Source organism: Phaenicophaeus curvirostris, chromosome 3 (assembly GCF_032191515.1).
Source record: "Phaenicophaeus curvirostris isolate KB17595 chromosome 3, BPBGC_Pcur_1.0, whole genome shotgun sequence".
Lineage (NCBI taxonomy): Eukaryota > Metazoa > Chordata > Aves > Cuculiformes > Cuculidae > Phaenicophaeus > Phaenicophaeus curvirostris.
Genome location: NC_091394.1, coordinates 57,781,370 through 57,793,668, shown reverse-complemented (window position 1 = coordinate 57,793,668; position 12,299 = coordinate 57,781,370). Strand labels below are relative to the sequence as shown.

Sequence of the window (12,299 nt, the reverse complement as noted above, 5' to 3'; positions counted from 1 at the left end):
GTTTAGAAAAAAAAGTAATTTAGAAATAGGAACTGCAGCCTCATCACAGACACTTAGTGAGAGTAGCACAAGCTAAAGTTTCAACGTTAGAAAAGAATGAAGGAAACCCGTAACCTGTTTCCCAGCCTTCTAAGCTTCACCAAATGCCCAGAGAGGCATGACTGTTTGCTATTGCCAGCAGAGACCTGCTTTACTCCTGCGCGCTTTGAGATGCAGCCAGCCCACCTCTTCCAAGGGAGTGGGAGCAACTCAGGGACTCACCTGACCTCTCTAATTTGCCATTTAGAGGGACTTCCGATGGAGATTTCAAGGTCTGTTTGCAAATTAAGGGATATTCTGGACACAGATTGCTGCATTCCCAACCCCCACTTGATGGAGTATATTAGGGATAAGTTCTGAGGGGTGTAATTTCTGAACACAACATCTCTCCATCCCTGGATGCAGCTGAAGCCTGGGAAAGCAGAGCTCTAACACTGCCACGGGGAATTGACTTTTGACATGGTGTGGAACAGCTTGAATAATCTAAGGACAGCAATTGGGGTGCCTCTGTCTGCTTTGGTAGCCAGCTTCTGACTTTTCTCTATGTTGCAGGCATAAAGGAACAGGGGTGCAGCCACCCAGTGAGAAGTGTTTTGGATGCATGATTGAGAATCTGAGCCATGAAACAGCTGATGAGCCAGGCAAGGCATTTAAACTGAAAATTCCTGTTTTGATTTAGGACCTACTATTCTGTAAAAGCATGTGAGATTTAATGGATCATTGTCTGAGGCCTGGGAGAGCAAGGCGAGTGAGGAAAGGCGACTTAGAAAAGTGTATTAAAAATAAACATTCATTCAATGCAGAACTTATTTTTTGCTTTTCTTTTAATTTATCTGGCTCTTGGTGTTTAGACAGGAGTCATGTGAGCTTCTGAGCTGCAGGGACAGAGACAGAGGAGAACGTGTGCACCAGTGCTGAGTGCTGCTGGAGACCTGGCAGAGCAAGAGGGAGGCAGAGGGAGCCTGAGAGGGAAAAGGCAAAGTGGTCGGAGCTGGAACAGCAGCAACCGCTGCTACCACGTCGCAGCTCAAGCCTGGGAATCAGCTGCACTGCCAACAACCCTCTCTGAAGGTGCAGGTGCCTCGTGTTCAAAAGTCCTAGAAGGTCGGTGGTACTTCCAGGAGCCAAGTGGAACTGTTCTATTTTTTTCTTTTGCTGCGAAGAACATCTGTTTGAAGACTCTGCTTCTTTCCCTGGACTGAAAGAGGTATTTTATGTCATTTATGTTTCTGTTCTTTGAAAGCAGGTATGGGATTGGGAAAAAAATAACCCAGGGCAGGACGTCAAAGTAGATGTGTAAAAGGGTGGTGGGTTTCTCTCCCTTCCTCCCTTTATAGCAGAGCTTAGGCAGCAAGGAGTCCTTGTTATTAGGATACTATTTGACTTAGAATATGGAGGATGGGAGAGACAGAGTTAAAAGTGTGGGGGTGGATCTGAGCTGTTTCCCATCTGATTTGTTTCTCTGTGCAGTCTCTGAAAGTGGAGGAAAACTTTCCTTTTGCATCTGGAGGAGCAGCACTTACCCATTAGACAGCAAGATGTGAAACTTGTAATTATTTAACATGAATGTAGTTTGCTCAGATCTCTGCTTGGCAAATTACGGTTCCCATTACAGCAGAGCTCCCCTTAGCATGTAAAAATTTCAGAGGTCTTAAAGTCTGGCTGTTACAGCACTTGTGTTTCCTTCCCTCTCGTCCCTCTTTCCAGTCTATTCGCCTCCTGCTGTTTGTACTCTCTATCTTCTTCCTGCCCGTGGGGGCTGTGCCCCTATGGATGCCCCCGTACAGATTTTCCGGGAGGAGCCGGACTCCACCTGCTCCCCAGGGCCTTGTCGTCCCCCCAGCACCAGCAGCAACTGGCTCCTAGGCTGGGCAGACTATGACAGCAATGCCACTGGGGCCTTCGAGGACACTCAGCACAACCATACCAGCATCTCCCCGGCAATCCCCATCATCATCACTGCAGTCTACTCAGTGGTCTTCGTTGTCGGCTTGGTGGGAAACTCTCTGGTCATGTTTGTCATCATAAGGTAAGAGACTTTGGGGTACCTGTTGGAAGGTATGACCATCCCTGAATTTGGTAGTGGAGGGAGGGGGAAGCTCCCATGTATGCTTACATGAGGAGCTGGAAGGAAGTAACTGGAATAATCCAAACCTTTTCAGTCCCAGTGGTTTGCCTGGATGCGTATTTAGAGACAGAAAGGAGAAGCTGTTCAAAAGTGATAAATCCAGCAGCCTAGGGGAAAGCTGCTTTGTGTCCCAGAGCCTACGTTCGTTGAGTGCCCTCTAGGGATGTGAGGCTGCTCGCATCCGGGGAAGGTTCAAGTGGAAGAAAGAAACTTCTGCAAGGCAGCTTTTTTCCCTTTTGAGGGGTCCCCGAAGGAGGGTTTATGTGTATAGTCATGTGGACGCTGATATGTTGCTGCCTCTTCACCCAGAGGCTTATTTAACAAGCTGGGGAAAAAAAGAAAAAAAAAAATTGTGGAAATGCTTAATGTGAAAATAGAGATGTTGTTTTTCTGTCTAGTGGTGTTTAACCCCAGTTTTTGGTGTTGGATTAAAGAAAGCAAAGCAGATGCTGAAATACCTTTCCTATTGTTTTTCAAGAAACAAGAGAAAGCTGTGTGTGCAATATTTAGTTCTTCATATTAAACCATTTAGTGAAATGCACCAATGCACTTGTATATTGGTGTGTATTTTAGCTTGCACTATGCTTTCTCTCTTTCTGTTAACTTCATTTGCAATTTACAAAAATGTTTGGACAGTGCAGAAAAACAGAGCAATAATGAGCAATCAAGGCAAATGAAATTACGCAACTTTCCTACAAAGAATTATGAAGAAAAAATGTGTGGAGTTCATTGTTTAAATGAAATCAGCTTGTACACAGGAAGAAAAATGGAGGTATTGGAAGGGATCTCGTTAGTAAAGCATGCATGATAAAGGTCAAGCAATTGCAGGGTGGTGAAATAACTCTAAGACTTGATATAAGGGGATGTTAACTAGAAGCAGTGCAGTTGCTGATGAGGTAATTTATGAAAGATGAGTAATAATGAGGTGAATACCCTTGAATAATGGAAAGAAATCCCCTTTAATAGCCAGTCTGATAAATAAAGATGCCTGTGGTCAGTTTGGAGAGACCAATTTTTACAACTTTATGATGCTGTAATTTTTATACACTTGCATGCCCTTTTGGCCATTATTCAGAGTAGAGATTTAATTTGTTTTTGTATTTCTCTTGCAAGAAAGGAGATTCCATGCATCCATTCTGTGTCACACATCCAGCTGCAAAAGCAGGTGTTTTCTAAGCCATCAGGCACTAATAATGATAACTGATTAACTGGCTGGGGCAGTGTAAATAAATTCAAGCTTATCTAGAGCCCTAAAAGTTAGTATGTATGGGTTATACTGGTGCACATGTACTTCCTTCTTTTTTTTTTTTTGGTCACATCCTGTTACCCTGCTAAAATTATTTTTGTGAAGGTGTAGCTAGTTGTGATTTGCTCTCCTACTAATTCCCATATAAGCCTTTTGCTTCAGTTTTAATCTTGATCTATCTCCTAATTACATGATTGAAAAATAAATAAGTATGACGAAACACCTGTTGTTTTTTTCTTCTTTTTATTTCAGTATCTCCCTCTCGTAGGTTTTCTATGTCACAAATGCTTTAACCACTGCTAGAATCATTAGCTGAAGTTCGTATATACACAAACCTAAAGTTTCAAACATTTCTTATGATTTTGAAAGATTCCAAATGTTTGCACAAGAGGTGTATTTTCTTCATTTTTGTCAACCTCCCATCTCCCTCTCTCCCTCACATCCAATCTGTATGACTGCATGTAAAGATGGATTTTTATGACCCATTGAAAAACATAGCCTGCAGTGATGACCTTTTGTGTGGAAAACCAAGGTCTGTGGGAAGCTTGTGAGAGAAGGTGGCAAGGGAGAGAGTGATCATGTGTCCCCTGGCCATCCCACATCACCTCTTCTCCAGCTGCCACAGTTCTAAAGGTGGATGGTGATAGACTGTGGCTTTTCTTTACTCTCCAGCTGAGCATAGGGTTTGTGTGAGTCCCATCCTTGCTGTTTCTCATCTCTCTGAATTCCAGATCTGCTCTCCTCTTCCAAACCCCCTCTGGACTGACAGGCAAGGCAGACGGAGCTCCTCCTCCCTTTGCTCTTTTAAACAACATCTAATATTTTTAGAATAGTTCAGTTGGAAGGGACCTACAGTGATCATCTAGTCCAACTGCCTTATGACATTGAGTCACCTTTTGGGCAACACAAACAAGATCCCTCATGTTCTGAAACTTTTGGTGCCAGTGCTATGGTAGGTTCAGGAGACTCCAAATAGGTTTGATATGTCTCAGAAACAAGCTTAATGCAGCCATAAAATGTGGTGTGGGCAGGCCTTGGCCAGTTCCTTGTTTTAGTACAACAAGGGTGGATTTTCTACTTATGTACAAGGGCTGCTAAAGAAGCTTCTGGAGACCAGTGAGTCAGCATCTCATCAGCCTGTGCATAGAGTGATGGGTGTCCAAAATGTCCTACAGGTGCGGTGGGATGCCTGCTCAGAGTTACCTCAGAAGGGAAAATAACAGGAGAAAGGCACTTCAATCACACGTACAAGCTCCTGAAAGAAAAGTAGTTGAGATCTGTTTTGAAAGCTGAGTGGGAATGGTACTTTTGTATGGTGGTGGCAGCATGTCCTGTTAAACCACGTCTCAGGAGACCTGGGGTTTTCTCTTGGATTTAATACCAAACCTCAACATTTTGTCCTGTCTCAACAAGGTCACTTCATGGCCCTGTGACTTGGTTTCCTCACAGGTAAAATGGACATGCTGGTACTCACTGTCTTTAAACACATAGTTACTGTTATAAGTTAAAGCCCAACCACTAAAAATCATAACAGAGCAGGACCAGGGCTATTGTAAGCACCCCAGACTCTTCAGGTACATTGAGAATGGTTATTTGTAATGTGCAGAAAGAGCTCTGTGTTGAGTATGCAGTGCAACCTGCACTCTTTGCATGCCTGATGCAGCTGGCTCTCACAGTGTGGGTGGTTTGCAGGAACTCTCCCCGTGTTCGAATCAGCTGTGAGGCATGTGTATCAGCTCCAGAGGGTCTGCTGTCAGTCCAACACCTGGCTAGGTGAGCTGAGAGTGCCTCACTCGTGCTGAGCTATGGTACATGGGATGGAACGCTCTCCTCTGGCTGCTGCTTTTCCTGGGGAGGAAGTAAGAGAGAAAGAGGGCATCACATTACCTCTTGCACTGGTGGGAAATGTAGATAACTCTGTGGGAAGCACAGTCCTCACCCTATGGAGGGTGGGATGAGGCAGGAAATGGGTTTGTAGAAACGAGGTGAAATTATCTGACCTCACCTGAGTAAAGTTACGTAGCCATATGTGTCTTTGCATGATCTGAATCTGTCTCAATCCACATTTCTTTTGAGATTAGCTTTACCTCTGAAGTTTTAGAAGATATTTCTGGAGGTGAACTATTTGGCTGAAGTTGATAAATAAAAGTATTTATGCTTGAGAGCAAAAAAATCTTTTTCCTCTCTTCCTCCTCCCTCCTGACTTTATTTCTCTAAAATTTAGTGCTGGCTTTGAAGAAAATGGTGCTTTCTTTTGACAGAAGGGGAGGGGAAGAAAAGAAAACCCTCCTGACTAAAGTTACAGCTTTTACTATAGATTTGCCCTTACCAAATCTGTAAACATTCTCTGGTAAAAACTCTGGAAGATGCTGTCGGGATTCACTTTTTCTGTGTGTGCTTTACCCTCCTTATTCCAGAAGTCATTTACTGAAGGCAGCTGCTATCATCAGGATCCTAAAGAGCCAATCCTGTATTTCTTTTAAAATTATCTTTCAAGCTTCCAGTGAACTGAATAATTTTCTGCATTCAAAAACAGTTTTAACAAGAGGCTGTGTGACAGATATGTAGATTGATTCCTAAGGGAAAGGCGAAAGCTTGTATTCTTCTTCTTAGTCTAATGTTAGAGAAAAATGATATGCAACCTGTTATATCTTATGCTACATCTTATGTAGCAGGAAGAGTTTATTTAGGAAATGCCATATAAAATAAATTATTTTTCAGGGTCTTTTAAAATATCTCCATCATTCATTCAACAAGAATGAAAATATTTTAAAAAACTATACAAAAATGAAATTGATTCAATATATTTCTTTAAAACAATAATAGCTTTTGATAACATCAAAATATGACTGATAATTTGCTTTAAATTATTGTTCTAATTTTATTAAATTATCTCTGGAAATAAAATTATTCTGAAATGAAAAAATGAAGAGTCAACTTAACTGAATTACCTGTTCCCTATTACTTGCAGTTGGTATAATTTCATTCTTTTATGAAATCAAAGGTTTGGCTGCTAAAAGTCGAGGCTGAACTGTACTATACTTTGTGAAGTTTATAGCTTTTAACCCTTTTTTACGCAATCAAGCATTTGACACCTTATTATTATCAATTCAAAGGTATCCAGTGGATCGATAGTAACACATCACAGGACGTCAAAAAGCATCTGACCTTCCCTCACTGAATGAAGTACTTTTTATAGATTCTGCAGGACTTGTCCAACCCTGGCATAATTTTCATCATAACTTTGAAGACTGATCATTACCAAGAGATTTTACAGCTGGCACAAACCCCAGAGTAACAGGAAACATGGAAAAGGACAAGCTTATAAAACAGTATCAGTAGTTTGATAAGCACAGCACATTGCCACATCATTTGCATGTTCCTAATACTTTTAATAACCTGCTAAACAATAGCTAAGAGGGACATAGTTTATAAGCTGACAAGAAACTCAACATGAGTTCCAAATGATGCTATGATACTGAGGAAAAGATGATACTGAAAAAGCGGAGAGAACAGAGGAGAGGCTTGGAAGGAATATTTACTACAGACACTATTGGAGAGAGGCTGTAGCTTATAAGGAGTAATTTGTTTGGCTTGTGGAAAGTAATTTGGTATTCATCCAGATACTTCCGCTGGGCTAGCAGCCAGGTAGTCATTTGTTTCAGAGAAAGGCGTAACTGGAGTCAAAGTCTGGAAGCAAGACAAATTACAGGGAGCCCTTTTGCACTGGCAGAAAGGGGAAGCTTAAAAGAACTTTCCAGTTTGGCTGCTGGCAAGGCAGAAAGCTTGAGATACCTTGTCTGTCCTCAGCCAGGAGAGTGATGGGGTGGCTCATGCTCCTGGACAGTATGTGGGGAAGGAGAGCAGGGGAGGGCAGGCTGGCTAAAGTCTTCTGGTGAAGGGGACAGAGCAAGGGAAGAGCAGGGACCCTTAATTTCATTTTTCCTGGGAGAGGATTTAGAATTTGCTGAAAAGGTGTTGTGGCAGGAAAGGGTCGTTGGGCATGGGAACAGGCTGCCCAGGGCGGTGGTTGAATCCCCTTCCCTGGAGGTGTTTAAGGCACGGGTGGACAAGGTGCTGAGGGGCATGGTTTAGTATTTGATAGGAATGGTTGGACTCGATGATCCGGTGGGTCTTTTCCAACCTAGTGATTCTATGATTCTATGATTCTGTGGAATTCTTACCTTGGTGATTTGGATGGCCTGGGTTGCACTAAGAGCAGTGGAGGAAAGCCTTCCTGTCTCGCCTACTCTCATTGCCTATTAAAACTGTGATTACGTTATCCTTCAGTTTAAATTGTCTAAAACAGATGAGTTCCCAATGGGAATTTTGGTTTCAGTTGTATATTGCTTTCTAAAGCAAAAGCATCCAGAAAACCTTTGATAAACTCTACTTCTAGGAAGTTTACTTCATGTTTCTGTTTTGGTCTTCCCATCTGTAAAAATCAGATAACTCTTGCACAAGGTGGACTCTGTCCTTTTCTCCTCAAAGAAGAATTTGTGCTTTATCTATTGTTATTCTATTTTTGTGGAGTTTGAGAGTCATGAGGAAAAGGCAATCTGAATGTCATTTTGTCCATAGACAGGCATGAGTGCACAAACTGAATTAGTTGTGGGTAAGGGGTGTGCACAGATGGAACAAGCATATTGGAAGAGGAGGGTCTGACCATCCTGGCATTCTGCAAAATGTAAAAAGTATATACATAAATAAAGAAGAAGTAAAGATGCACAACATTTTCATGGTCCTATTGGGAATTTTACATGCTAGCTTGTATATTATCTTTGAAATATTTATTTCTCCTGAAGCCAGAGGGTTCAGCTCTCATTAGATTCACCTTCTAATCCCTAGGGAAATGAAAATTAATTCTAGAGAGTTTACCGTTTTCAATTCTGAGACATTATTTACAATGAAACCTCTTTCTTATCTGTATGAGAGACTAACACAATTTTCTTTACTGCACAAGTTTCCAAGAAATATGCAGAACCTATCCGTTTTCTCCATTACTCATACCAATCCACATACGCAGCATATAGAGCTTTGCCTGGCTGCTCGTCTGTTCCAAAAGTCAGTGTCATTCATCAGCGCATTATGAGTCGATATCTAGGGTTCCCAACTTAGCTACACTGCACCTGGATTTTATATTGGCTGACTATGTAGCTAAATCCACTTCCCACTGCATGGCTGGTAGCCTAGGCACTGCGGATACCCTAGGGTGAATGGGAAAGATCTCCTTTTGTAATAACAGATGCGAACCTGCATGGTGGGACTATTTCAGACAAGCTTTACAATGTTCATTTAGTGTTCACACTCAGAAAATATTTTTACCGTACCGCTGGCTGAGGGATAATATTGGAACTTATTGTGTGACATGTCTTTCAGAATGATTGGTGTGTTAAAGTGTGCAGGAGAAGAATATTTTCACCACGGAAGCAAACAGCTGCGTCGTTCAGTTGACTGTGTATGAAGTTTCCTACATTTCACTTGAATAATCTCCTTTGGGATTGAGTGTGTTCATCTGGTCTGTGCTGTGTACTTCTCTGAGGCATGTGAGGAAAACATACAGGTGGACAGAGTCCAGAGAAAGCCCGCACAGATGCCTCATAAGAGGGACAGATGACTTTCACCTGAACTGAGTCACTATTGATATATACATTTATTGCCTTACCACATAACATAATTGTTATAGAGTGAGATCCTTTGCCTCTCATTCAAATTTATTACAGGAGTGTTGACCAGAGATTCAGGTCTCCACACATCCAAGTGTGTAGTTTTCCTATAAAAAACTCATGGCAATGGCAGTGGCAAAATGAAGACTATGTGCCTTGTTTTGAGAACAGGAGTGGTACTCACACCCCAAAATCCCTGCATGAGAGATTTCTGATGTTTCTACTTATTTCTCTCCTGCAGAAATATATAGGGGAAGGGAATGCCCAACAACATTTGGTTGTTTGCAACCAGCTTCTGCATACATAGATACCTATGGACACCAGAGGCTCTCCAAAGAATAAGAAGGAAAGTAAGACCCTGAAAAATCTTCTGCTAGAGCTCCTGTCCCTGTCTCCTTGAGCAGTGAGATTTGTTCTCTTTTCTAGGTAATCTCTGTCTTATTCATTTCCCTCTCCCACAATCACATAGCAAGCACTTTGCTAAGGGATCTCATGTTCTTCATGAAACAGAAGTCCTTCCAAGAGATAAGAACAGTGGGAAAGCTAGATGCTACCAGAGACAGAGACTCAGCACTTGCCAGTGCAACGTACCTGTGGCAAAGTAAGAAGGTTTAGGATGGGCTGTGTAATACCTTAGGAACTCCCCGTAACATTATTGGAAAATATCTGCAGCTGCATACAGTTTCTTTAAACACAGAGTCTGCTGCTTGACAGGGTCTAGATTCACCTAACTTAGCAACGGCGCTAAAATATCAAGTACATAGTCTAAGGTAATTATCTAGGCATACCATAATACTAGGCATACCGTTTTTGGATAAAGTACCAATTTTGTAATGTATTCTCACTATTTCAGTTTAAGTTACAATAAATCACAGCACCTTGAAATTTCTCTGAGTGATCCTACCAAAATCATGGAAGCAAAAATTTTGCAGTATGTTTTTTTTTTAAGTTTAAGTATATTTCTTCAAAAAAGACTCACGCTCACATAAAAATATTAAAAGCCCTTATCATATAAGGAGGAAAAATAATTCTTTTTTGTTAAGTAGTTTGTATTTTTCTTTGTTTTGACCGGGATATGAGTAGATTAGAACTTCAGTTCAGAAGCTGCTTCTTTACCTCCAGAAAGAAAGCTTCCACATCTAATCTAAATTTTCCAGATCTCGTTCAGGCTCAGTTTATGGCTAGTTCAAAGCAGTAAAAGTAGTGGTAAATTGTAAAGATTTTGATGATACCTTCTGACATTCAGGTAGATTATGCTCCCTGAGAATAAAAGACAAGATCATGCTTTTCTTCTTTAAGCTGCTTAAAAATAGGTACCTACAGATGCTCATTAATAAAGAGTATTCCACTTTAGGATACTATTTTGTAGGCAACATTTAGAATTTCTTGTAGATTCTTAACAATTTTGATGTTAAAGACAGGCGATTTCAAATGTGTGTACAGCAATATTTGCCTTTGTTTAAAGGGTTTTGTGTGGATCTGTCTACTGCTACATTTTGACTGGCATTCAAAATGTGATAACAACATATAACCTGATATGAACATAGAAACTGCAGCTTATTGATTTCTGTGGTCTTTTGTTTCATATTGGCATAAGCCTTTTATATTGAATTATGAAGAAAAAGATAGCTGAACCATCCTTTTGATGTGTTATGTGTTTAGAATAGATCTCCCTGGGTTCTTTTTTGTTTCTGTCTTTATTTTTATATTTATTTTTATTCCCCACCCTGTTCTGGCACAGCATAGTATTGAATGTGCCTTGATTATAGCCTTGAGATTTAGAGCTTTCCTGACTAAACTTTTCAGCTACTTGATCTCCAACTACTTTATTCAGAGGAACCTAGTGGAACAGAGCCTGCATCCTGCTGATAGGTGTTTTTGCAATTTGCTTTTAGATGTGCTTTAGCTTTCATTTTGATTCACTGACTCAGGTGTCTGCCAAAAATATGTGCTTGTTACATCTCGTTGTATTTCATGCTCTTGTACTTTCACTCTGCTATGGAAGAATGTTGTTGTAGTATATTTGTTAGTCTTGCTCCCCTTCCCATCCCTCATTTCATACCACAGAGAACAATTCAGCATATTACAGTTACATGAAAAAAATTTGACCAGAGACTCCTTCTCAGCTTTCGTTAGCTTTACTAAGGTTACAGTGTACTTTAGAGTCACACTCCTCTCCTCTGCTTGAGATAATAACTTTAAGGGGCTCTACTAGCAGATTTAGTAATTTTCATTTTTCCTCTGGAAGCACACAAACTCCTTAATGGCATACTGCCTTCTGCTGATGCTGTAATTGCATGGATAAACTCAGGCAGAAAGAGCGATTTCTTCCTATTTACTGCCTTAAAAAATTGTACAAATTAAATTCTACTCCAGAAGGAAAAGTAAAGCAACGGTGAGGATACTGAGAAATAGGGGAAATTTTCTAAGGGTCAGTCTGAAGTCAGTCTCAAAGAACTTTCCACCTTTGGAAAGTGAACTGAGCAGAAATTGTGATAATTTTGTAAATAATTATAACTTGGTCCTTAAATATTCTCATCATGTATCCATCAAAAAACCCCCCATTCAAATAAAACTTTTATTTTTCATCTTGACTGCTCAGAATTCATAGAAACATAGGATCATAGAATGCTTTGGGTTGGAAAGGATGTTAAAGATCATCTAGTTCCAGTACCCCTGACACAGGGAGGGACAACTACCACTAGACCAGGCTGCTCAAGGCCATATCCATCCTTGCTTTGAACGCTTCCAGGGAGGGGGCATTCATAACTTCCCTGGGCAGCCTGTTCTGGTGTCTCACCATCCTCATGGTGAAGGATTTCTTACTAATGTCTAGCCTAAATCTTCCCCTCTGCAATTTATAGCCATTCCCCCTCCACCTATCACTTCATGCCCTTGTAAAAAGTCCCTCCCGAGCTTTCTTGTAGACCCCCTTCAGGTACTGGAAGGTTGCTATAAGATCTCAGAGCCTTCTCTTCTCCAGACTTAACAACCCCAACTCTCTCAGCTTGTCCTCACAGGGAACGTGCTCTAGCCCTCTGATCATCTTTGTAGCCCTCCTCAGGACCTGTTCCAACTGTTCCATATCCTTCTTATGTTGAGGGTTCCAGAACTGGACACAATACTCCAGATGAGGTCTCAAGAGAGGAATAGAGGGGCAGAATGAACTCCCTCGACCTGCTGGCCACGCTTCTTTTGATGCAGCCCAGGATATGGTTGG

General features: G+C 41.2%; 1 protein-coding gene across 1 annotated transcript in view; it reads left to right on the top strand.

Moving 5' to 3' along the window:
* The first annotated feature begins 969 nt into the window (after positions 1 to 969).
* Positions 970 to 12,299, top strand: part of OPRK1 (opioid receptor kappa 1) — a 63,032-nt gene continuing 51,702 nt past the window's right edge. The window contains exons 1-2 of the mRNA XM_069853105.1: positions 970 to 1,246; positions 1,747 to 2,068. Of these exons, the coding sequence (XP_069709206.1) occupies positions 1,809 to 2,068 (260 nt within the window). The 5' untranslated portion in view covers positions 970 to 1,246; positions 1,747 to 1,808. The remainder of the gene's footprint in view (positions 1,247 to 1,746; positions 2,069 to 12,299) is intronic.